Source organism: Saccoglossus kowalevskii, chromosome 20 (assembly GCF_978046115.1).
Source record: "Saccoglossus kowalevskii chromosome 20, keSacKowa6.1, whole genome shotgun sequence".
Taxonomy (NCBI): domain Eukaryota; kingdom Metazoa; phylum Hemichordata; class Enteropneusta; family Harrimaniidae; genus Saccoglossus; species Saccoglossus kowalevskii.
In genome coordinates, this window is record NC_140660.1 from 20,747,571 (window position 1) to 20,772,722 (window position 25,152).

The 25,152-nt window shown below is 36.5% G+C and overlaps 4 protein-coding genes across 9 annotated transcripts; 1 reads left to right on the plus strand and 3 right to left on the minus strand.

Moving 5' to 3' along the window:
* Positions 1–799: 799 nt before the first annotated feature.
* On the minus strand, positions 800–15,718 carry LOC100371189 (uncharacterized). 6 transcript variants are annotated; one of them, XR_013418966.2, is made up of 10 exons: positions 15,584–15,718; positions 13,361–13,627; positions 11,663–11,680; positions 9,453–9,663; positions 9,065–9,265; positions 8,266–8,535; positions 7,197–7,337; positions 6,962–7,079; positions 2,046–2,133; positions 800–949 (listed from the first exon to the last, which is right to left on the minus strand). XR_013418966.2 is itself a non-coding variant. In XM_006825296.2 (9 exons), exons 1-8 carry the CDS (start codon positions 15,590–15,592, stop codon positions 6,982–6,984), a joined length of 1,215 nt encoding a protein of 404 aa, XP_006825359.1. In that variant the 5' UTR covers positions 15,593–15,718; the 3' UTR covers positions 5,627–6,189; positions 6,962–6,981. The 6 variants fall into 6 exon arrangements, 2 of the variants coding, with proteins under 2 accessions (XP_006825359.1, XP_006825357.1); XR_013418964.2 differs by having other exon boundaries at positions 8,236–8,535; XR_013418967.2 differs by lacking the exon at positions 11,663–11,680.
* A 1,293-nt stretch (positions 15,719–17,011) lies between these two features.
* LOC100370333 (histone H2B) lies at positions 17,012–17,459 on the minus strand. Its single transcript, XM_078006011.2, has one exon. The coding sequence runs from the start codon at positions 17,433–17,435 to the stop codon at positions 17,061–17,063; it is 375 nt and encodes a 124-aa protein (XP_077862137.2). The 5' UTR covers positions 17,436–17,459; the 3' UTR covers positions 17,012–17,060.
* A 285-nt stretch (positions 17,460–17,744) lies between these two features.
* Positions 17,745–18,450, plus strand: LOC102802259 (histone H2A-like). Its single transcript, XM_006825293.2, has one exon. It carries the CDS (start codon positions 17,774–17,776, stop codon positions 18,149–18,151), a length of 378 nt encoding a protein of 125 aa, XP_006825356.1. The 5' UTR covers positions 17,745–17,773; the 3' UTR covers positions 18,152–18,450.
* Positions 18,451–18,894: 444 nt separating this feature from the next.
* Positions 18,895–19,206, minus strand: LOC102802139 (histone H4). Its single transcript, XM_006825292.3, has one exon. It carries the CDS (start codon positions 19,204–19,206, stop codon positions 18,895–18,897), a length of 312 nt encoding a protein of 103 aa, XP_006825355.1.
* Positions 19,207–25,152: the final 5,946 nt, after the last annotated feature.

Here is a 25,152-nt window from a genome sequence, read left to right on the forward strand (position 1 = left end):
TCAACACCTGTCATCTGTTTATAGTTTTTGAACTTCACTGATGGAAACGCGTCTTTCTTGATGTTGCAAGTTTATTGATGCATGGTTGAAGGCAAAAAAGTAGAAATTCCAGTCCAGCGTCGAATACACCACAAAAACTCCAAAATTCCGGCCGCCTCCAAGTGTTTTTTTGGTGGGAGGGGGGGAACAGTCTGGTTTTTTTAATACAAAATGTAAAAATTCAATATATATACAAGTTGCACCGCAATGACAAACAAAATTATACACACTTTCCAGCGTCAAAATAGAAATCCACATACATGACTTAAATTTTGGAAGTAAAAATAAGGAAGCAAACTCCGACAAGGTCAAAATTTTGGAGGTCAACAAAATTACTAAAATCAGCCAAGTAATTAGGTGGTTGAATTTAAGAGTTTCTACGGTGGGTACCAGTAACAACTTCAACATCGTGGAGAAAATTGTCCTGATAATTTCCATATTACAATCCTACTGTAAAAGAATTTTTTTTCACTGACATTTAATTTCAATCTATTGAGCATATTCACTGTTTTAATTTCAAGAAAAGATCGAGGAAACGACTAGTTTTCCTGGTTGCTTTACGTGTTTGGTGGTTTTGATTTAGAGGATTTAAATTAGAATTAGTGGAATGAAATACCAGTAAACAATAAATGCATTTACAGTAAGAGCTGTACAGGGAATAATACAAAAAAAAAAAATTCAATTTACATACAACGTATTATCTTTTCATGTCTCTTGACAACTCTTATTCACCCAAACATTCATAATACAAACACAAACATAGGGAAATATATTTTATTAAATTCAAGCAGATAAAAGTTGGCAGTGCTTGTGTCAGTTTCTTACGCACTGGGATGGGAATCTCCATGGTTACAAAAATAGAAATCTTCAGCTTACGTAAAACACTCGTCGTCATGACATTTTGTAGATTCTGAAAAATACAAATTAAGATGCAAGTTAGAGCAAAATATTTCAGAAGAGTCAATAAAATTGAATACTGTAGAATACTTTATTTTCGCTTGGAATTTATTTTCGCTGAAGGGATGATTCCGTGAAAATAAAATTCAGCAAATATACTCTGCTGATCTGCACTGGCTCGGAAGATGAATTCTGATTGGCTAAAAAAAACAAAAAAACTTGTGGCGTTGAATGCACGTTCATTGTCAGTATTGTTATGCAAATTCAAACTAGCTAATCATTTACAACCTTCCGAGCCAGTGCAGATTAGCCCAATATACTTTTTTTCCTATATTTTACATTAAACTCATCAAAAATCAGTGAAAATAAATTCCAGACAAAATGCCCGAAAAGCCTTTTCAGCGAAAATTAATTCCAGCGAAAATAAAGTATTCCACAGTACTTTATTTTAGCCGGAATTCATTTTCACTGAATAGACTTTTTGCGTGATTTTTGAGTTTGAATGTAAAATATAGGCAAAAAGGTATATACGCTGGATTTTATTTCTACTGAATCATTCCTTCAGCAAAAATCAATTCCAAGTGAAAATAAAGTATTTTACAGTACACCAAGTTTCCATTTGCAAACATGTATTTAATTATAGCAGATTTCTAACAAAATTGAATTCAAAAGAATAAATAATGCAATCAAAAAATAAAATACTGTAAAACATGTTGAAAAAGTGACAAACTATTTTAGCGAATTGTGGTTAAATGACGTAATAGAGAAATGTTGATTTAGTGAATCTCTTGTCTTTGTTGATTTCCTGTTTTCACAATACTTGTCTGTCGCCTGCTAAAACTAATGCGCAGTTATCACCTCCATAAAAACAAAGAAAAACTGTCAAGTGTAATAAGGAAGCGCTCCAGATTATTGTTTTCTGTGTTTACAAAGTGTGTGTGGAAAAAAAGATTTTGTATGGCCACCATTTTGAATTTATAATGAAGTCATTAGCGACATCTTAAATTAGCGAATTAGTTCTCTCACTAAATTCGCTAAAGAGACATGCTCACAAAAAAGACATGTTTTAAAGTACTTAACATTGTTCCCTTGCAGAAACTATAACTTACCTCCAAAAACTGGACTGAAGCAACATTGGAATGACATCAGTCATCTTGCGTTAAGATCAGAACTAATAAATATGCAGAATACCCACATCTACAAAAGAAAAAATAACAAATAACACATGGCAAAAACAAAACATGTTTTTCCTGCATGCTTAAAACTCCCCTTACTGCTAATTCTCACGAGTTCCTCTGTTCTAATTTAAACTGATGATAAAGTAACCTTACAAATACAACAAAATAAAGACTAAGTTAATTCATACTCACTATCGTTGCACTATACCTGTGTAATACTACACACAATAGCTGGTCTATTGCATCGCATGGTATATTGTCTATGCTGTCTATCTTGTGGCATACCATTGGTCTACTCTCGTCTACCTGCTATAGTATATACCACAAGTCTATAGTCTACACTGCTGCTGCCGCTATTCTGTCTACATGAGTGTTTTGTTTATGTCTAGACGTCCTCGCAGCTTGTTGTCTACCATGTTAACCGTCCAGGCTTTCTTGGTAGCTATACTGATAATGCCCTCCATCCAGTGCAGTAGCTAGGACTATATTGGCTAATAATGCCCTCCATCTCCTCCAGTAATAAGTCTACACGACTAATTGCTCTTCAGTGCCAGTAGCTAGGACTATATACGTTAATACTGTTCACAAATCCTCTGGGTTTGACTAACTTTCTTTGCAGAGTAACGTAGTTAGGATCATTTGTCTAACGCCTTTTACTTCCGGTACGTCTATACGACTAACTTTGCTGCTTGGTGGATGTAGCTAGCACTATATACATGCTAAAGCTCACGACTTGTCCAGTCTCAACTATAATGATCTTCACTGCAAGTAGCTAGGACTATATTGGCTAAAATGCCCTCCACTTCTTCAGTAATAGGTATATATACACAGGTATATATACAGGTATATAACTAAATTAAAGCTCTTCAGTGCTATTAGCTAGCACTATATAATATGCTACAAGTCCATCACTTCATCCAGTATTGACTATAAATTCTCTTCACTGCAAAGAGCTAGGACTATAATGCATCAATACTGTTCACAACTTGTCTTGTATCAACTATATAACGATCTCTTCACTGCAAGTAGCTGAACTATTGGCTAATAACGCCCTCCCACTGCCTCTCCAGTAATAGGTATATACGATTAAATTAACGCCCTCCACTGCCTCTCCAGTAATAGGTATATACGATTAAATTAACGCCCTTCATTGTAAGGTAACTAGCACTATTACGATATCAGACCACAACTTTATCCAAAACTGTTCATCACAAGTAGTTATGGGCATTTTACATCAAAACTTTTCAACTTGACGAACTGGTACAAAATATCCTCCATCATCAAACGCTCGCTACTTTAATCATGGGCCTTAGATAAGGATGCAAAACTGGCAAATCAAAATGACCCCTATCTAAAATGCATGATATTTTGCATATTGACCATTTTATTGACCTATGTTTTTAACGATCATTAAAACAATTAGGATATAATTAGAATTGATAATTCTAACCCTGTTCGCTCACAAGAAATTTCCTGTTACTGGTACCTTTTATCCCCTTATAGTTTATACACAAAGCTTGAATCGTGCATTTTTTAATCTCTTGTTGATCCATAAATTACATTTTAAGGTAGAGATGCAGTTTACCTGACAGGTATTTTAATTAGTTAATTAGGAAACCGAGATGACCTCCCTTGTCCACAAAACTCTATTTTCGGAAAGCTTATTGTATGAATTTTAAAGTTTTGTTATTTTATTTTTATGGATACTGTAGTTTGAAATGTGCTTTTTTGGTCAAAAGTGATTTTAAAAAAATTAGCTTCTAAAGCATGCTTCTGTTTCCCGTCAAAATTGGTTTATGAGTACATCTGTTTACTATGAAGAAAACGCCGTCTGGAAAACTGTCTACCAGTTGTCAATTTTGTAGGGCAGCAGCTCAAATTTCACTACTTCAAGTTTATGCATAAATTAACACCCAGGCTAGTTGTCTGAATGATTGTTGTAACACTATTCAACAAGAAACAATGCTCCCAGCGTTTTGAAGATAAACACATTGTCAATCATTTGTGAAAATTTCAAAACAAAAGGTTAAAGAGTCTAGGAGCTATTTTTTTTCAAAGTTCTGGAATGTGCACTAAAAAGAAGCCGAGATAATTACTAATTTGCATAACAATTCACTCAGTAAGAAGTTTCCTAATGCTCATAATTAAAATGGTTGTTACAGTTTCAAAGTTAAATGTATTACCGTTTTGTAAAAAGTAAAATACAGTGCGTAATATGGAGATCCCGTCATTTCTTTTTTTCACCATGTTTTTTTTATTATTTTATTATACAGCCTTGCTAAATCTTGCTAAGCATTCAAAAGAGGTAATTTTGCACTTATTATCTATATTTTAAAATCGTTTTTTGAGTATGTTCCATTATTCACAATTCCACAAAATTTCAACAGTCTATAGCTAAGACTTTTTAGATAATAAAAAGCAAAACAAAAAATTGTCACTCCAAAGTGCCCACGAACCTGCATCTCTACCTTAAAATAGTTTTCTAACTAGGATCCCAGAAAAAAGGAGTGTCTAAGATTCTACAAATACTGCACCAATATTTTAGGGGTTATTGCAATGGAGATATATTTTGACCGACAAAGCTCCAAGCAGTTTTTCGAGGAAACTGCCAAATCTAATTTGTATAGTCAGAGATTGAAATAGAATTTTTCCCCTGCATGCACAGTGTGCACGTTGAATTTGAAATTTACCTGCACTAACTTGTTGTGAAATGCATGGCCACCAATTTTAAAGTTTTAATAAAATTTACAGATTCTCGATCATGAAAGAATTTGTATTTTTTGAGTCATCTTACAATATTGGTTGAACTTAATTTAGACTCAGTGAATATAATGAGAAAATGTGTTAATTTCTACATGCACAGCGTGCACATTATATTTTGAGTTTACTTGCACTAGCTAATAATCTGTGCGCATAGTGCAGTGTGCACCAGAGTATTTTGACTCCTGATAGTAAAGCAATGTTTTAATTTATTTGTTCAAAAAATAATCTGAAAGCTTTCAGGGATAAACACTGGTTTCTAGGTAATAACATTTTTTCCAAGCAGTAAATTATCAGGGCCCAGAAATAATGAAAATTTTAGTACAAGAATCACCATTATGCAGCTGTACAAGGTATCCCGCAAGGCTCTAGGGACACAAGGAATCAGCATAGGAATCCCACAATGCATCTGGTCAAGGTAATCTCGCAATGCTGTAGAACGAAATGTATCATCAGCCTGGGAATCCCACAATGCATCTGTGCAAAGTAACCTTGTAATGCTCCACATCAAAATGAATCATCCAGCATAGGAAACTCATGATGCACCTGTGCGATGCACCAAGCAAATTTCCTGCACAGGAGAGCCATGTATAAATGCAGAGGAGTTTCATTTACAAGAGCTACTATTAAATACATACAGGAGAGGGCTATACCTAACAAACTGCATGCTTCTCATACTTATTACACACAATAGGACCAAACGTTAATTGTGCGACGACAATAATAAGCTAGCACAACGCGCAACGAAACAATTTATGATAAAAATTCTGGTTTTTAATAGATATTCTTTGAAATATAAAGACATGTGAATCATAAAGGCGTAATTAATTGCTGGCTTATTAAAGCTAAAAAGACACCTGACCCCTAACTGACTTCGGCATTCGCATTTATTCCTAATAAACTAATATGAAACCTACAAATCCACAGAGTATAAAAACTAAGCTAAGCATGATTATACAAGTAAAACGATACTTTCGATAAATACAACATCTACCAGAAGAAATGTTTTTCTGTGTAGTTGGACAGTAAACCGCCCAAACCCCAAATGAAAATTTATATCATAATTTCCCCTTGAATAAACATTTTTATACAAATAATGCAGCTAATGCCTTCGCCCGACGATGTCACTGAGAAATCTACTGCTAGCCATCTTGGCTAAGTGTCTCATCGGGTCATAGTTCAACATTTCTGTGTTCAGCAATAATGGGCGTTCTTCAAATCTGTGGACTGGTTCCTGTTTATGGCAATACTGACTATAATAGGGGTATCCTCTGCAAATCTGTCTCACTATGTAAGACCCTTTCTATCGACTGTCCTATAATGCGTGCATAATAAGAGAAATCAATGGTTACCAACAGTCACGGACAGACTAATAAAAAAAAAAGTAACTAACATTAACATTTGAAAAGGCAGTAATAGATAATTAAGTAGAAATTAAAGATTAGATCTGACAAATATTGGATTCTTTGATTTAACAAGTCTGCTGTAATAAATTTATGACTTGATTTGAAGTAGCACTAACGGCATTCATTAATTGAAGACTGCTTAATTACCCCCTGCCTTGTTTTTTATTTGTTCATTTCACATATAACTTCAATACTAGGGAATCCTTGAAATTTAACATTAGAATGCAGTATTGTTTTCTTCACAAACTAGTAAAATTAAAATTGCCTACGAAATGAATGCTTTCCAATTTTGACAGTTGAAATGAATAATGAATAGGAGAAATTGTCTCAGTAGCTGTTGTGTTAAAAAATCTAGTAAATATCTCTGCAAAATCTAATCAGCCAAAATTAAACCAAATAAATCTTCCTCTGAAGAAAAAATTGTAAAAAAATGGGATTCTGTTTCGTTTCAAATCCTCCACAAACAATTATCCAGAACTAGAGGGAATCCAGTAAATTTAAGGTCTTTATGCATTTTCTGTTAAAAAAATTAAAATCCTGACAAAACATGTCATTTTCGAGCCATAAAGCTTTTATGGCATTCGCCATTTTGGGAACCGTGTTGATCTGATCTATGGCAACTAACTTTTTTTGGTTTTACTACATCTCCAGGACTATGTCATGCCAAGTCTCAAAGCTTACCTTTTGATATCGTAGGGTATTTAATATCTCCTGTTGCCGCCACCGTAGTTGCCGCCGCCACCGCTACCACTACCACCACCACCACCGCCGCTGCTCTGGTTACCACCACCGTAACCACCTAAATTAGAGACATTTGTTTTATTATTTATTATTCATTTTATTTTACAGTCTCTGATTTTATCATTGTATAAATTAGGCGAGAACACAGCAGTGTTGTTAGTTTGTTATCACTTGCCTCCATATGGGCCGCCACTTTGCCTTCCACCACCATAGTTGCCTCCTTTTTGTGGGCCATAGTTCGACTGTCCGCCACCGTAGTTATTCCCGAAGTCGTTGTATCCACCGCCATTACCAGCATTTCCCCCTCCTCCGTAGCCTAAAAAACAATGTAAATAGTTATTAAAGTGAACAACTTCAGAGAAATTTTAAATTCCAGATTCATGAGAGATGCGATGTTAATTCTTCTTGCGCATGTACAACCTACGTAGCAATGGGAGGGATGGGACAACAATTCTAAAAGGTCAAAAGAACAACCCTGGAAATAGACAGCACCATAATTGAAATACTGATAGTTTTTAAAAGTCAGAGCAGAGCGTTTTAAGTGCAGAATGGGATAGCACTTTATTTCAGGGAGTTTGTTCAAGCTGCTAGAAGGAAACGTCGATTCGCACAGCAACTGCGTGCTTGAAATGTTATTGACTTCAAGTATGAATATGTAACACCATCAATTCAGAAATCAGAAATTCAAAACATATCTCAACTGCACAGACTTTTTTTCCCTTTTAGATGTAATGAACTTTGCCTTCTGACCCTTCCACCACTGTATTTAACATAAATTCTGATTGGCTTCTTTTGGTAACTACATTTAACCTTTTTACCACCAGATTTCTAGCTTAAATTTTTTTGCACTTTTCTTATCTAATATTTTTGGAAATAAATTTCAATTTTGGAGCCAGCAGACAAACGTCAATTTTCAATTTTTACCCCAAAAATTTGGCTATTTTTGTCAGTCTTCAGGAGCAAAGTGCTGACTATAGGCTATTTTGTGATGAAAATAGGGAAATGGTGGAGAAAAGGTTAATCTATCACATTTTTTTAAATGAAATGACTTTCAATTGGAGAAAATAGAAAAATAGAATTGATAGGGTGATCCATACCAGAAACCACCGACTCTTGCATGTTTTAAGTTTTTGTTTTGATATGCAACTTTTTACATTATATGAAAACGTTAATGGTGGAAGGGTGTGGAGTCAGTGCTCTAGTAATCAACTTACTACTACTGCTAGTGCTAGAGGTATTACTACCTTGGTTGTAATTTCCGCTGCTGCCGCCACCGTAGTTATCGTAGCCACCTCCGGACCCACCACCATAACCGCCGCCTCCACCACCTTGGTTGTAGTTGCCATAACCACCGCCGCCGCCTCCACCACCTTGGTTGCCATAGTTATTATATCCACCACCAGTATTACCGCCGCCATAGTTTCCGCCTCCATAGTTATCATTTCCCCAGTTGCCACCACGGTTTCCATAGTTACCACCGCCTCCGCCGCCGCCACCACCGCCTTGGTTGTAGTCTGCAAATGAACAAAATAAAATTAATTTTGAGAACTGCACTAAATAGTACCAATAACTCCCATTTACATTTGTTCATATCGATAGCCTGTTTTGCTAAAAATAATTTATGAAGTGAATTCAAATTTTTGGAATAATTGTGTGTTGTGCTTGGTTCTTGTGAAGTGACAACATTTTCAACACCATGAGGAAGGTTATAAACAAAATATAGAAAATGCCCGTTTAAAAAACTATAAAAACAAAAAAAACAGTTGCTAGTCTACAGTCATTGACTTACTATTTCAATTTTTTTTTTGATTATTCATGGTTATTTTGTAATTTACTGGTAATTTTCAATCAAAACTGAACATGGCTGTCGAAATTTTGCCTGTCAGGTGAAGTTTTGTACAGGTTACAGCTGGATGGTTAAAAGCCTGACTGCGACCCTCAACTGAACAATGTTTCGGTTTTCACTGATGTGATTAACAAGATATGCACATGCAAAGCCATCAAATCAACTTATAAATCGTAAAAAAGCTACATTCAACTTACCATTTCTGTCAAACATTCGGCCACCACGGTAGTTACCACCACCGCTGCCGCCTCCACCGCCACGCATACCACCCCCTCGACCACCACCACCTCCTTGTCGGCCACCATCTCTGTTTTGGAATTGTAACCTCTGTAGTTCTTGTTTTGGGACAGCTTTTTTCACTTCACTTTTGTGGTCGTTGATCGTGTGGTACTTCAAACCTGTTAAGAGAAAATGCACAAATTGAGAAGTAGTACTAAGTTTTTTAATTCAGCAAAATTTAACTTATCAGTGAATAGTGAAATTAAAATGCTTTTACTCTGCCAAAGTTTTTTTAACAGTAGAAAAAATATTTGGTGGCATGTTTTTTTTTTTGTCGTGTTAAAATCACTATAAAAGCTGACCTACCGACTATCTTGTCAACTGGGTCATGGTCATCGAACGTCACAAACGCGAAACCTCTTTTCTTTCCCGTGTCTTTGTCGGAAATAACATCAACTGACTCTATGGAGCCGTATTTACTGAAGTAGTCTCGAAGATGGTCTTCACTCGTATCTTCTTTGATTCCACCGACGAATATCTTTTTTACCAGCATGTGCGCGAGAGGATTACCAGATTCCTAAAATGGAAGCAATTAGTTTTGTTAGATTGACATCATTATTGTATTTGGTCAATTTAAGTAACATGTGATCACATAATACACAAGTCATTTTAGTCATCTCTCGTACAATAAATAAATTCATCAGTTAACATTTTTACCACCAGACTTTCTTGCCCAAATTGTTTTCTCGTATCTTACAATATTTCTGAAAAATGAGCCCTAATTGGAGTCAATTTGTGTTTTTTTTGTCTTAATCTTCTTAATAAACAGGACTATTTTGTTAATTTGATACGATGAAAAAATGGTGGTAAAAAGGATAATGTCAATTGCATATGGCATCCCGCCTTATTACATTTGTTCAATCATCAGATTAATGAGCTAGCTTGATGTGCTTTTACATGGACATTGACCAGACAAGAGTCGAGTGCTATTCTATCAAGATAAGCTAGTACAGCAAATACCATAGAGAAGGCAGTAATTAGCCGATTCATATGTAGTGTAATAACTAGTTTTTAAACATTCATCAGCGTGTTTAGTTGCCTACAGGTTTTAAAACACTAGTTGTCGTCAAATTTCATGTTATACACATGTTGCATATGTCACAATGGGTTCCATATTGAACACATGACAACCAACATTTTAAAATACATGAAATTTGACTGCCTACTTTTTTGCAACCTCTTTCCATAAATATTTTAAAAGAACCTTCCTCTGCATTATAAATTGGCTGATTAACATGCATCCTTATAAAAATAAAAGTACTGTACTATTTATAACTAGTCTTTTGACCAATGTGTTTGAAGAATGGATACCAATGTGTTTGAAGGATAGATACTAATAAGATGGGATAAGCCATGACCACAACTACAGTAAAAGTCGGTGCTCAATGCATAGCTGTGACGCGAATTAACTCCTGAAAACCAATATCTACAAAAGGCGAGTGAAAAGGTGTCTCAATCAGCTACAATATTTGCTCTATCAATAGTGCACGAGTAAATCTAAATTGTGTCTATAGCCAAAAGAATGGTCTAGCATACAATAGTTCACAAGCGTTACTATTGGAGATGCGCTCTTTAGAAAGAGTTACTTTTCTCTAGGGAAAAGTGAATTATTCAAGACAGAAGAAAGCTATTTTATTCAACGCTAAGTGGTGGTACTACAACTGACCGTACCAGAAATCAATTACAATCTAATTTCAATGAAAGTGTATTAAGGTTAATTCTTTCATAACATTCTTGGACTAACAGTATAGACTGGAGCGAGTCTTTAGAATACTCAGCGTCGACATGAAATTACAATTATCGGTCTGTTCCACCCTCTACAGTTATCACGTTTTTAGGATGATGAATATGTTAATTGGTAACATGAACTGTTCATCAACCAATAAGAATAGCAGCTTTCGAGCGGATCTGTTCTACACAACTATAACACACATGGTCGTAAAATCTAACAAAAGTGCGCATCTTCTACTGGGTTTCATGACATTGCATATCATGAATAATTAATAGCAACAGACACGCCTCTAAATAGACCACTTAGGGTATTAGGGTAATTTCATATCAGACAAAGGTTTGAAAAATGACTTGGCCAGTTTAGACATCCAGTTAAAAAAGCTGGTTCCCCTGTGGTTATATTTGTTAGACTTTCTTGGTTTTGCAAACAAAAAATGTTGTACGAAACATTGAATAAAATTGAGCAAAATAAATAAAATATCTTCAGAAAAATGACACTTTGCACCCTTTTCCCACAAAAATTGTATATCATTCAATACATTTTCATGATCTTTGCAATACTTTGAATTTGTCAAAACGGAATTGGTCTGAAACAAGTAATTTTTTAACAAGTCGTAATAGAATAGAACTGAATGTGTCACATTTTTCAATGTGTCAAAATGTAATAAAACCGGGAATATGACGAAACGAGTTACAATTTTGAAATGTAAAACTTGAATAGGACTGAAACATGTCACAATTTTGAACTATAAAATATGGTGGTCTAAGTCACCATTTATACTTGCCCTTGAGTTACCGCTCTTCTTCACGATATGAAAAGTAAAATACCAGTAGTAGTTAGTCTAGGGTTTCCATAGCAACACATGAACTACAATTATTGCTTAAAAAACTTGCATAATTTATAAAATAAGTAACAATAAAATGTAACGAAGTGCCGGGTTAGTATGAAACATGATTTTTTGATTATCATTATAAAAATACGAACTTTGCATGCAATAGTACAGGTATTTTTTATTAGGACAATATTGATTGATCTAATGACCCTGAATCCAATATGAAATTAGGATAGAGTGATGTAGAATGTATGCACAATGTACTAGCAAGGGCACAACAGGCGTACGTAGCTTTGTCGCTAAAAATTTATTTTAGGTCTAGCACTACAAGACTGTTGCTAACTTTCGCTTTGAACTCGTAATACAGCACAGAAAGTACAGAGAAAAAACAGTATACAGTAAATACTATATTGTAACATCGTCTGATGATCCCCCCCCCTCCCATTCACTGTGGAGATTTGCAGCCAGCGATGTGATAATCCGCGGTTAAAGTACTACACTGAGCCACTTGCACTAATTATTACTTGTGGCAACTAAGCTAGCGCGTTTTTTAGCATTGCCATAAATTCAAGATGCTCCAAGGGAAGAAAATTCATCTCTTGGATATGCAAATTTGCCACGACAATTGCATTCTGGTACATAGTTTTCAGCATTGTTAGCAGTTTTGACTACCCACAACTTCTACATCACTCTATTTTCTTTGGTTTTTGTATGAAGGGCAAACTGACTACTAATTAGACTAAAAACTCGTCGGTCTTTTAACATCTTTACGATGTAACTGCTAGCATGGATTACAAATACAGATTGTGTTTTTAAAAATAGCTGCAAGATCACGATAATTGCAGTTCGCTAAACTAAGTCTATCTAAGATGCGATGACTTCGCACCAATAATGTAGTTCATGTCGCTTTCTATACCTAGTAACACTAAGGAAACCCCAGACCAGCTGGTATTCTACACAACAAATAGAAATTATAGATCACATCACATGACTTGTCAGGTGGTCATGTCATGTGATAGTCACTGAATGGAATTTCAAATCGGATCTGGGATAATGCGTTAGATTTGCTTATATATTGAAATAACTAGTTCAAACAGGATGGCAAGACATGTTTAGGTAAAAGATTTTTATAACAGCCAAATTTAACTTTGAGAAAAGTAGTGTTCTTCCCAGAAAAATAGCATTGTATTGTTGTTATGCTAAATTTGCTTTATTGTTTATCCAAAATTAAGCCCTGCTCAATAATGCTCTGGGAAGAATCTTGCTATAAATAAAATTTCCCAAAAGTAATGCATATTCATGCCATCCTGCCAAAAAACATGAATTTAACAGAACAGCCCTTCTTCCAGATACCAGTCATGCCCTCAAAGCTTTCAGAGTGAAAGAATTTGAGGGTAGACTCTGTATTTGGAGAGAGAACATTATAAATAACCTGAAAAGTAATTTAAATCATTGGTGGTGGTGTAATTTACTGTTCTGATTAAACATGTATACAATACTATTGATTATGTATTACGTTTGTGCTTTAAAAAGCTCTAATATCTTCAAAATCTATTTTATTACTGGAACCAAAACGAAAATAACTGCAGAATATACACAACCACCACTTTTTTCAAAAACAATTACCAGAACAAGAATGAGAATATTTACCTCTCTAGCGACGGCTCTCTTTGGTTCAACCTCTCGTCCGTCAATTTTGTGTGGTCGGCTCCTCATTGCATCATCGACCATAGAGGCTCGCTTGTATGTAATAAAACCAAAGCCTCTTGATTTTTTTGTGTTTGGATCTTTCATGACAACGCAGTCGACAATTTCACCCCACTCACTGAAATGACCTTTGAGCGAGTCATCTGTCGTTTCATAATTCAACCCTCCAATGAACAGCTTACGCAACTGCTCAGGTTCGTTTATAGATTCCTGTGAAGACACGACATTATAATTTATTTAACAGCAAGCAACCTTTTTTTTCTAAATGGAAATTATTTTTAATTTCGTATTTAACCATTACAGAGTTATGTTTTCGACAAATCCTCTGATAAACTTCTCCGGTAAAAATAGTGGTAGACAAATTCCCAATTAGGATTTTTCTCTTGTTTAAATAGCTACAGGTAAATGTCATATATACAGCCCCCTCAACAACTTGCACATGTAATTCACTTAAGGATGCTGTACACCTTTTTTTGCTTTGAAACCCAAAATTCTACTTTTTTGTATTTTTCAATGCTCGACTACAAGGAGCAAACACTCAGTAGGAAAAAAAAGTGAATTGAATGTTTTTATAGGGTGTAAAAATCATTTTTTGTTAATTCACTTAATATTGTCACACATTCATCCATAGATCTGGAGAATTAATTTTAGAATTAGTATTTTGACACAACCGACACAGAACAGGCTTTTTGAACTAAATCTTCAACTCAGAATTATTACATGCCTAGAAAAGCAGTAACAAGCAGGAAAGGGTTTTAAAATTAAGAGTGAATATTCAACTGTTTTATAGGGCATCAATTGCATGTACAATTAAGGTATTCTCTAAGACAAGCCTATGTCACAAACTGGTCAAAATTCCCCAAATATTGCCAGCAAACAATCACAGACTAGCTTAAACAATAGCTTTCCCTGACGATAATACTTAGCAACGTTATTTCCCCCACGCTAACTTGAAAAATCTGTTGTTTTTGTCTCGTTTCAGTTTCCTAGAATCTAGAACATACAGTCCCAGTAAGAGACAACTGCAAAATTAAGCTAGTATAAATCAGCTCAATTCAAACAAATCAGCGACAGCAGGAGAATTTCAGTTCCTAAATACAAATTAAAATATAGGGATAGCTAACCACTACCATTTTCCCCCAGAGACTGATGAACTAGTGTGGACTTTAGAAGAGCCAAGCTTGAACTTGAAAGTATCATCAAAGAGTGAGTTTTTAAAGCCCAGATACAACAAAAGAAGCAATATGGAAAAAGGAAGTGAGAAACATGTGATAATGTCATTGGACGTGATTCGCATTTTTTGTCTATTGTGGCAGAGCTGAAACAATGGAAATTATCAGACAATTGTGCAAAAACGTCATCTTCAGCTTGGGTCAAAGACAAAGCAGGCAAAACAAAGAAGATCAACATATTTTACTGGTTGTAATTTGAAGCCAAACAAAGCCAACGGAAATGCACAACATGGTAATCTATCGCACCGACTCGTGCTAGTTTTCCTTTTTATAAATACCACCCAACAGATTTATAATATATTTCTTCGTTGTACGTTTTTTTTTTTTGGTAGTGACACTAGTAGTCAGCGTCAACCAATCGAATGTCGCCACGCATGTGTTATTGAAGGAAAATCAATAATTCAGAATCGAAACAAAACGAAACGAATGTTGATATACCCCTAAAACAAAGCACTATATGAAATGTACATCCAGGAAAACATTCTATATCACAAAATACAGAAGAAATTAGAAAACTGTTTCGTGTGGCTCGTTCGCAAATATTATTTTCACCCACTGACGCAAAATGTAGAAAATTGATCAATTTTTCCGAATCGCATGAACAAGCACTGAACAGCTTTGCAACACAAGGAAAAAACTACTGCGACTTGTAACAACAATTATAAACAATTTTGTTTTTGTTTTTTCGCAATCGGAAGTTATTTGCGTGGAAAATATGCAGATAATGTTGAAAAAAAAGCAATTTTAAACAGCTCCAAAATGACAGACATCGACGCCACCTGCAAACAAAGCCAATAATGAAAACGGCGTGCATTTTTCAGACAACACTGTAAACCGATTTTTGCCCCCCAAAAAAGCATGCAAATGCTACTAGCCACTACTATGGTTTGGTAATGACTTGAGAATACCAACTTCGAGTATGAAATATACTTACATCTGTCATTTTTTCTGTCTTTTGACGAAGTACTCTTTGTTAGGTGTAAAGACACGCCACTGAAAATGCTATGCAGAAGCTGTTAAATTAATCACGTGGTCACCCGAATTACTTCGACGGTTTCCGATGATGTCCGAACGTGTTTGTAAACAATCGTTGGTGGCGTAGTTTTAAATAGAGCTTGCAAGGATGTGGACAAGTATACGTACTACCTAAACAAAAAAACACGTATTTTATGCATATTTATAAATTTCAATGGCAATTGAACCTTGGTGCTGAAGAAATAAATCTTCTATGTATATTCAGGGGCGGTGGCACAACATTTTGCATTATGGGGCGAGATTTGTTGAAATCTAGGCCCTCGGAAACACTATTTCCTGCATTTTGAGGAAAACATTTGATGGGGGGGGGGGGCTCCAACATTTTTTTCGGCTGGGAGACCGCAACCTCTGCCCCCCCCCCATGCCGCCACCCTGATACATTGTATTATAATAGCAAGACAACAGTGCTAACTGACTATACTCATAGACTATACTAGAGGTAAACAATGTCTTGTCACATTATGTCACGTGATACCATGGAAAGGAAATGTAGAGACTGTGATTTCATAAAGCATGAATGTGAACAAAATCTGTTATGTTTGATCTAAAAATAGAACCATATCCTGACCACAACTTTACCTTTTATTGTTCGCGTCTCTCACCCCACCTCCAAGATGATATTCATTTAATAACAAATAACGGAAATAAAGGAAATAACTGGTTTCGTTTTAGCGGATCTGAGGTTCCTGAAAAAAAATCACCGGGTTTTGAGTTAATCAGAAACAGTACGGTTGTTTAATTTTAATTTTCGCTGTTTTTTTGTTTGTTTGTTTTTTGCGCATATAATTGACAGCGAAACCCTTCGGATATTTGAACCCGATACACAATAATGTGGCCAACCCCTCATTGTAGTCATTGTCCAATCAGAAGACTGCTCTTATAACCTTCGGCCATGTTTTGCCTCGACTTCGTCGAGAATCAGATACGTAGCTCCTCTTTTCGTGGTGGTGGCACGTAAACGATTGTCTGAAATCGTTTATTATTCGGCAAAATTACGTGTAGCAATGCAGTTGCATTTATCATTGAACTGAAAACACGGACTAAGTTTATATGCATGTTTGTTAGCATAATGCAACGAATATGTTCACTGGATAATGGGTTCAATTATTAAAAAACATCTACTAGTAATTTCCATCATGGTTACCACTTTTTTAGTAACCGTATTGCTATGAACGAACGATGCATTAAAATAAACATCTACACACATTGTAATCATTTTTTTTAATTGTGGAGGTTCACGAAAATGAACACCAGTGCTCCTTCATACCCCCCTCCCCCGCACACACAAACACACAATTAGTAACGGTAGTTCTCTTTTTGGAGGATGTGGTGGCCCTGAAAAGGGCCATTTGGTTCGTGTATGCATAGCATACGATTTATTTTGAACTGGTGTACTTGGTGACGGCTTTGGTGCCTTCACTGACGGCGTGCTTGGCAAGCTCACCGGGCAACAAGAGACGGACAGCGGTCTGGATCTCTCTGCTTGTGATGGTCCTACGTTTGTTGTAGTGAGCCAAACGGGAAGCTTCTGATGCGATACGCTCGAAGATATCGTTGACGAAGCTGTTCATGATTGACATGGCTTTTGAAGAGACACCGGTGTCTGGGTGAACTTGCTTCAACACCTTGTAGATGTAGATACCGTAGGATTCCTTCCTTCCCCTCCTTCTCTTCTTCTTGTCACCACCACGAGCGGCGGCCTTAGCCTTACCGCCTTTCTTTGCTGCTTTACCGCTTGTTTTGGGAGGCATGTTGAACTTTAATGTAATGCTCAGAATGACGTGAACAGTCAAAGGGCTCGATATTTATAGTGAGCGATATGTAAATGAAGGATTCTGCGCGTTTGCCAACAACCAGAACGAACGCAATAGAAAACACATTTTAAGCATACTTAAATATATTGCCTATCTAATGTCGACCTTATAAAACCCGTTACCAAGGTCATTGATCGTGATTGGTCGGTTATGATTCACTCTGATTTGATTGGTTGAAGCAACTAGCAGTCAGAATCCGGGCAATCCATATAAATAGCACGACCAAACCGCCATTACGGCATTGTTGACTTGTCTAGCAAAACTGGTAATTCAATATGTCTGGTCGTGGTAAAGGAGGCAAAGCAAAGGGAAAGTCCAAGACTCGGTCCAACCGTGCTGGTCTTCAGTTTCCAGTTGGTCGTGTACATCGTTTTCTGAGAAAGGGCAACTACGCAGAGCGTGTCGGTGCCGGTGCTCCAGTCTACTTGGCTGCCGTACTCGAGTACTTAGCCGCTGAAATCCTCGAATTGGCCGGTAACGCCGCCCGTGACAACAAGAAGTCGAGAATTATCCCCCGTCACTTGCAGTTGGCTGTTCGTAATGATGAGGAATTGAACAAACTGATGTCTGGTGTGACCATCGCACAAGGTGGTGTACTGCCTAACATCCAGGCTGTACTTCTGCCCAAGAAATCCCACGCCAAATCCAAGTAAATCGTATGCCTAGCGTACACAAATCAAACGGCCCTTTTTAGGGCCACCACATCCTCCAAAAAGAGAACTACCGTTACTAGTAAATGTTGTGTGTATATTGGGTTTTTGGCGGGAGTGTAAATAATATTAAAAATATAAATTAAAAAAATGGTAGTTACACACGATGTCAATTTATTTGTGTTCGTGAAAGACTAAATTCTATTCAATAATCGATGGACGGTTAACAAAAAAAAGCTCGTGATATAGGTCAACATGATGTTCTGATAATATTCTAGAAATAAACATCACGTTGGGATGAAGCTTTTTCTAATGTCTTTGGATAAGGTAATAATTGTATGGTGCGCTTAATTATATTAATAATCACCATAGAGGGCGCAGTAATTGACTATTAATATAAACTGGGGGAGGGGGTAACCTGTAACTGACCACCTCAACTCAAATTAGATGCTTTTGCAATTTTTCACGAATAATTGTTATATTTATTTAAATTCTGCTTTGAATGAATAAAACTTCTCGTGTATTTCTTGAAATATGAAAAGACCCCATTGCGAATTTACAGTTTTTAATAATCGATACAAGTCGTTTTTTCATTACATATATTTGTGACGTCTCGTTCATGAAACGTTTCATACGATTCTCTCACACTCACACAACACAATGAAACATGGTAACGGTAGTTCTCTTTTTGGAGGATGTGGTGGCCCTGAAAAGGGCCGTTTGGTTTTGTTTGAGTTTATATCCATCTAACCACCAAAACCGTACAGAGTACGGCCCTGGCGTTTCAAGGCATAGACGACATCCATGGCGGTGACGGTCTTTCTCTTGGCGTGCTCGGTGTAGGTGACGGCATCACGGATGACGTTCTCCAAGAACACCTTCAACACACCACGGGTTTCTTCATAAATGAGACCAGAGATACGCTTCACACCACCACGACGTGCAAGACGACGGATAGCTGGCTTGGTGATACCTTGGATATTATCACGAAGAACTTTACGATGACGCTTGGCGCCTCCTTTTCCTAGACCTTTCCCTCCTTTACCACGACCAGACATGACTACAGTATTTGAATCAAATTCAAGCAATACCTTTGAGCAAACGGCTCGTCACATTTATACATTGGTTGCGAACGTGAGAGAGACCACATATTCAGCCTTGAAAATTAGAGTGCCGATGACGTAGGCATTTATTTAAATATCAAACAGTCTGATAGCGCATGTGCACAATCAATAGGTCGACAAACTTTCCAAAGGCCGCGCCATACACAGTTTATATGTGTATTTTCCCGCCTAATTTGGGGAACATATGCGAGTTTTTTTGTTTTTGTTTTTTTAAAATAATTGTATTATTTATATTAGTATTAGTATTAGGGTCTTACCCAAGATATGAAGTGAAAACAAAACATACAGATAAAAGTGACCATTTGAAGATCGTTTTTTTTTGTGTCATTTTACCAAAGTAAAACACCGTAATTTGTTGATAAAGACATGCAGCTAAAGGGAAATTTACATTTGAATCAAAATAGATGATAAATACACATGTACAGAAAAAAAAAACACGATCAAGTATTCTCTGTCATAATGTTGCCCCTTCTGCAAAAGGCGTGGCCGAAATGTCAGCAGTAGAAAATTGTGGCCGAAACTTGTCCCCTTCCTATCGCTGGGAAAAAAACTTTGCAGATTCGACTCTCGGGTGTGTTAATCTTTGGAACTGTGAATTGCAACTCAATGTAAAATTAGTAACAATGTAACAATACGACTGTAAGTGTGAATACGGTTACTAAAGCCGTGGTGTGAAGCGTTAGTGACGATTTACAAAGCGTCCATCGTCTGATAATAGAACTATTGCTACCGTCTCAAACCACTATAGAATATCGTAGTCTGAGCCACCGTTTCCCGCGCATTGTAAGCAAAACCTTTGTTCACACAGCGGGTATGTCTTAGCATAATACATATTCACTCTATAGAGGTATATGTGCATAATGAGAAGCATTTTTGTCTCAGCATAACAATACACCCACACATTTTTTTTTAATTCGATACGCTATCTGAATGGCATAATCATTTGCAAATTATATGCAAATTCATCTATACTGACCAGTGTACCAGTAGTCTCGTGGAAATCGAGTCCAGGATAACAATTGTCGCAATAAACATTCTAACGCACTCCCCGACGAAAATATCCCCGGTCAAAGTGCACAAGACAAACTCATTTTTGACGTATTGGCAGTAAAAAAGACCTGGCCGAAAAGTACGGAGTGGTTGAAACTTTAGTTCACCTAGTGTGGAATGATTCCAGAGAGTGCCACCCGCTGGGGATAAATTTGGCAACTCATGAAATAAGGTTTATTGATTGTAGAATATTTTACTTTACTTTAACTTCGACTATATTTGAGAATATACACTATTCCTTCTTGAATTGGCTAAATTAGTTGTAATGTCATGAATTTGTTTTTGCGTATCTGTTGACCGACTTAATTAGCTGATTATTAGCTGAATTGCTGTGTTATGTCTGTCATCGTTTAGGTCTATTTGAAGTTTTGGACGGAACTTGGCTCAGTGGTTTGGAACTAATTACAAGATACCGTCGCTATTCTGACATCTGTAGTTATTAATGTAGTGAACGATTAATCAAAAGATATGACGTATTCAGTACTTAGTTTGATTGGCTTTATGATTGAAGGTTACGCCCTAGAGTCTTTTACTGCTTTGTAATTGGTTAGAGTTGTGAAAATGAATAAAGAGAGTTTGAGTTGGTCTTGACGAGCACAGCACGATAGACGCAGAAGAGAGAGAGTGCAGTCCTGAGCAGTCGAGAGTCCAGTCCAGGGGCGAGCCTTGAGAGAGTCCAGTCTTGGGCGAGTCTTGGTTCAGCCTTGCGAGAGTCTTGGGGATTTTTTCCCCAGGGAGCTGTGTCTTATAGAGTGCTCGATTGACCGACTAAGACGAGAGCTGAAACGTATTTCGTTGTGTGTGTCTTATTTGACTGTAAAGTTAAAGTGACTTTCCTGACCCCGTACCTCAAGGGGACGAGATAGAGAGACGAGACGAGTTTCCCCCCTGACAAGTGTGAAGGACCCCGAGAGAAGGAGGATTTCCCCCTGATAGTAATAACATTCCAACTAAAAAAAAAAACATGATAATTGGGCGACTCGAACGATTAACTGTGGTTGTGGTCGGAGTAATTTAAACAGGAATTTTAATACTGGCAACAAGGTGTGAATTTAATAATTCCAGGGTGAGTTATTTTTTGGATGTGTGAATTACAGACCAACGTAAATTCACACCAACTAACTTGTAAATACGGTTATTAAAACCGCGTTTTGAGGCGTTAGTGACGACTCATTCACGGGAAGAGTTCCGGGATTCGGCATAAAGAGCCCATCGTCTGATCACAGAACTACTAAGTATTGACACCGTTTCCCGCGCATTGTAGGCAAAACCTTCATTTGTTCGCAGCGGCGTACGTCTTAGCATAATAAGGGGTACTAGTATTTGGAACTTTCCGCATAACAATACCCCCTCCCAACATTTTGCGAATTCGTACGCTATCTAAATAGCATATTCATATGCAAATAATATGCAAATTGATCTATACTGACCCCTGTACCAGTAGTCTCCTGTAAGAGGATCAGCAACTACATACGCTCTGGACAGACTGGAAATCGAGTCTAGGATATAAATTGTCGCAATAAAAAATCTAACGCACTCCCTGAAAAATATTCTCGGTGAAATTGCACCAGACAAACACATATGTATTTGACCTCTTAGCCCGTGCTAAGGAGCTGTGCGTGAACGCTACTAATAAAGTGTGAATTTAATAACTCCAGAGCGCGTTATTTTTTAGATGTGTGAATTGCAGGCCGGCGTAAATTCACATCAACCAACTTGGTGTGAATACGGTTACTAAAACCGTGGTGCGAAGCGTCAGTGTCGATTAAGTCATAGAAGGCCTCAATCCTATGATAATGGAATTATTGTCACTGTTTCCCGCGCATCGCAGGAAAAACGGCGGGGCGGGGTACGTCTTGTCACGTACGTCCATGGTCTTAGCCTAATAAGAGGTGTCTGAATCTATCAACATAACTATACACCCCATTGTATCATATTCATATGCATATTATATGCAAATTCATCTTTTCTGACCCGGGTATTAGATTACAGACATGTCTTGATAGTTTGGCATTGTATGCTAAAACGTGGAAGCTCTCTGTCAACACTGACAAAACCAAAATTTTAATTTTCAATAAATCAAACAGACGTTTGAATAATGATACATTTTTTCTTGGAGGTATCGAACTTGATACAGTTAAATCGTATAACTATCTGGGACTAGTCATTAGTGCCAATGGTAAATTTAAGGATGGCCTAAAAAACCTTAAACGTAAGGCTCAAAAAGCTCTGTTTTCAATGAAAGCAAAGCTTGGCTCAATACAAAACATAAGTATAAAAGTTTCAATTTCCCTTTTTGACAAACTCATCAGACCTATCCTCATTTATGGTTGTGATGTTTGGGGTGATGAGTTCTCCACTAAATCACCTATTGAAGACGTTCAATTAAGTTATTGTCGGTATCTACTAGGGGTGTCACAACACACACCAATTATGGCCATGTATAGCGAGTTAGGCAGATACCCCCTAGACGTATTTATAAAAAAACAAATAATTAAATATTACAGTCGGGCCATGAATTCTAATAATGCGTTACTCAAGGAAGCTTTTGTGGTTAACCAAAGCATTAAAAGTAAATGGTATCTAGAAGTGACATCATTATTAAACAATATCCAACTATATCATTCAGTTAACAACTGTGATAAATTAACCTCGGCACAAATGAAACAAATTGATTTGGGCATCAAGGATTTATTTCTAACAAAATGGAAAGGTGAGGTCCATAATGATAACCCCACCAAAGCAAATGAGAAAAACAAACTAAGAACATATCGGCTAATCAAATCAGATTTAAAACTTGAGCCATATTTAGTCAAGCTAAAAAACTTTGAACTGCGTAGTGTGCTTGCCAAATTTCGTCTTAGTGACCATAGTCTCAAAATTGAAATGGGTCGTCATAAAAAAATCTCATTAAACAACAGGGTTTGTGACATGTGTAACAAAGGTCTAATTGAGGATGAAATGCATTTTCTGCTGGAATGCAACAAATATAATGAGTTGCGTGCCAAACTGTTCAATAATATAATCCCAGCATTTGAAAATAAACCTGCAGAGAAAAAATTCATGGAATTGTTACAGAATGAAAACATTATTATTCCAGTAGCACAGTTCATAAGTAAAAGCTTTGAAGTCAGGAAGCAGGGTCTTACTTGACATCTTAATGCCTGCTGTCAATTTTGTAATTTTATATTAGATTGTATTTTAGAGATTTTGTATTTTTTAGTAATTTAGTGATTGTATTTGTTATTTAGTATATTGTGTTTTTGTTTTTGTTTTATATATATATATTTCTCCTTGTACTTTGTGACCATTTTCTTTCCCTCCGGGGATTGTGTAAGAGTCAATGAGTAAATAAATAAATAAATAAATAAATAGTAGTGTATTGTACTACTTTACGGTGTATGAGTTTCTGACTTCAGATCTCTGAAAATTATTTCTTCTACATCAGACGCAATTGTGAGCAATACTTTCATCAATTTGTACTACATTGTGTAGTAGTTTGACAATTAGGGACGACGTCAAAAGATCGATGTCGGATAAAAAACTTAATTCCTTTAGTTTTTTTCCAAACCCCCCTACCCCCACTGAAACTTAATTGATAAATATTGGTCATGGCGTCAGACTACATTTACCATTAAATACCAATTGATAATCGGACAGTAGTATTGCATAGACGTTGGTTGTCGGGTGGGTGTAAAAAGATTTTACAAATGCCCCTCATTTGACGCACAGATTTACACTCGAACCAAACCATTTTTCTGTTTTTTCCCTTTTCGGTTATTTTTGTCCATGATTGGATAGAATAAAAACGAACTACAAATACTCCAAGATTTTTTTGACTTCATTAAAAAATAAAATCGTTTTTGTAGGATGAACACTTTTTGAGGTTAAAACCCCCCACCCCCAAACTAAAGGAAATACGTTTTTTATCTGACATCGATCTTTTGACGTCGTCCCTTAAACAGTAATCTACTTTCGACGAAGCGTCGTAGATCCGAAATAAACAGAAATTTATAAATAACAAAGCCCAATTTGAGCAGAGCTAGCACATTCATCCCATTGTTATACTAAATCACTTTTGATATGCAAATTAATTCATACTGACCCGGGTGTCAGCAGTCGTGGATTTTGCAGAGGTCACGTGTTACCTGGTAAATAAATGGAATATATAGCGAGGAGTGTACTGTATCTTGTATAGTGAAACTTGCTATTTTCAAACTCTTGAATTTAGGTAAAAAAATTAAAAAATCACAAGGTATTGTCCTCAAACCAGGATATCAATATGGAGTCTCTCAGATTTTTTGTATCAAGTATCCACAAAAATCACTGTGTTCTGTAGTTATTCTATGTCTGTTACGGAAGTGACGTACATTCTAGCCTGATGACGATACTGGCGACGAGACAGAATTACTGCAAAACATGATTTTTTTTTATTTGATAACACTCAGTGACACTTGGTTTTAGTTTAATCGTGGGTCCCTTTTAGCTTCATGGTTTGGCGGATATTGAGTTTACAGTATTCGCAGGACAATTCCAATCTTTTGCCGACGATAAATACTGTGATTCTGCTATGTCACAGTGTATATCGTTGAGGGCAGTATAACGAAAAAATGCGGCAAGTAACCAGTACTGTAAAATACTAGTACGTTATTTTAGCCATGGAAGGTACTAACGTTAGTTTTAGCTAACCAGTAATCTCACCAACCTAGTTGTCCCTAATTTAAAAGCATGTATATTCTCACAATAAGAATGTTGGCACCTTAGCTGAATGGAGAGTCTGCATTGAGCCAAACACGCTAAAATAGTATACATAGCTTTTTCATGATTCGA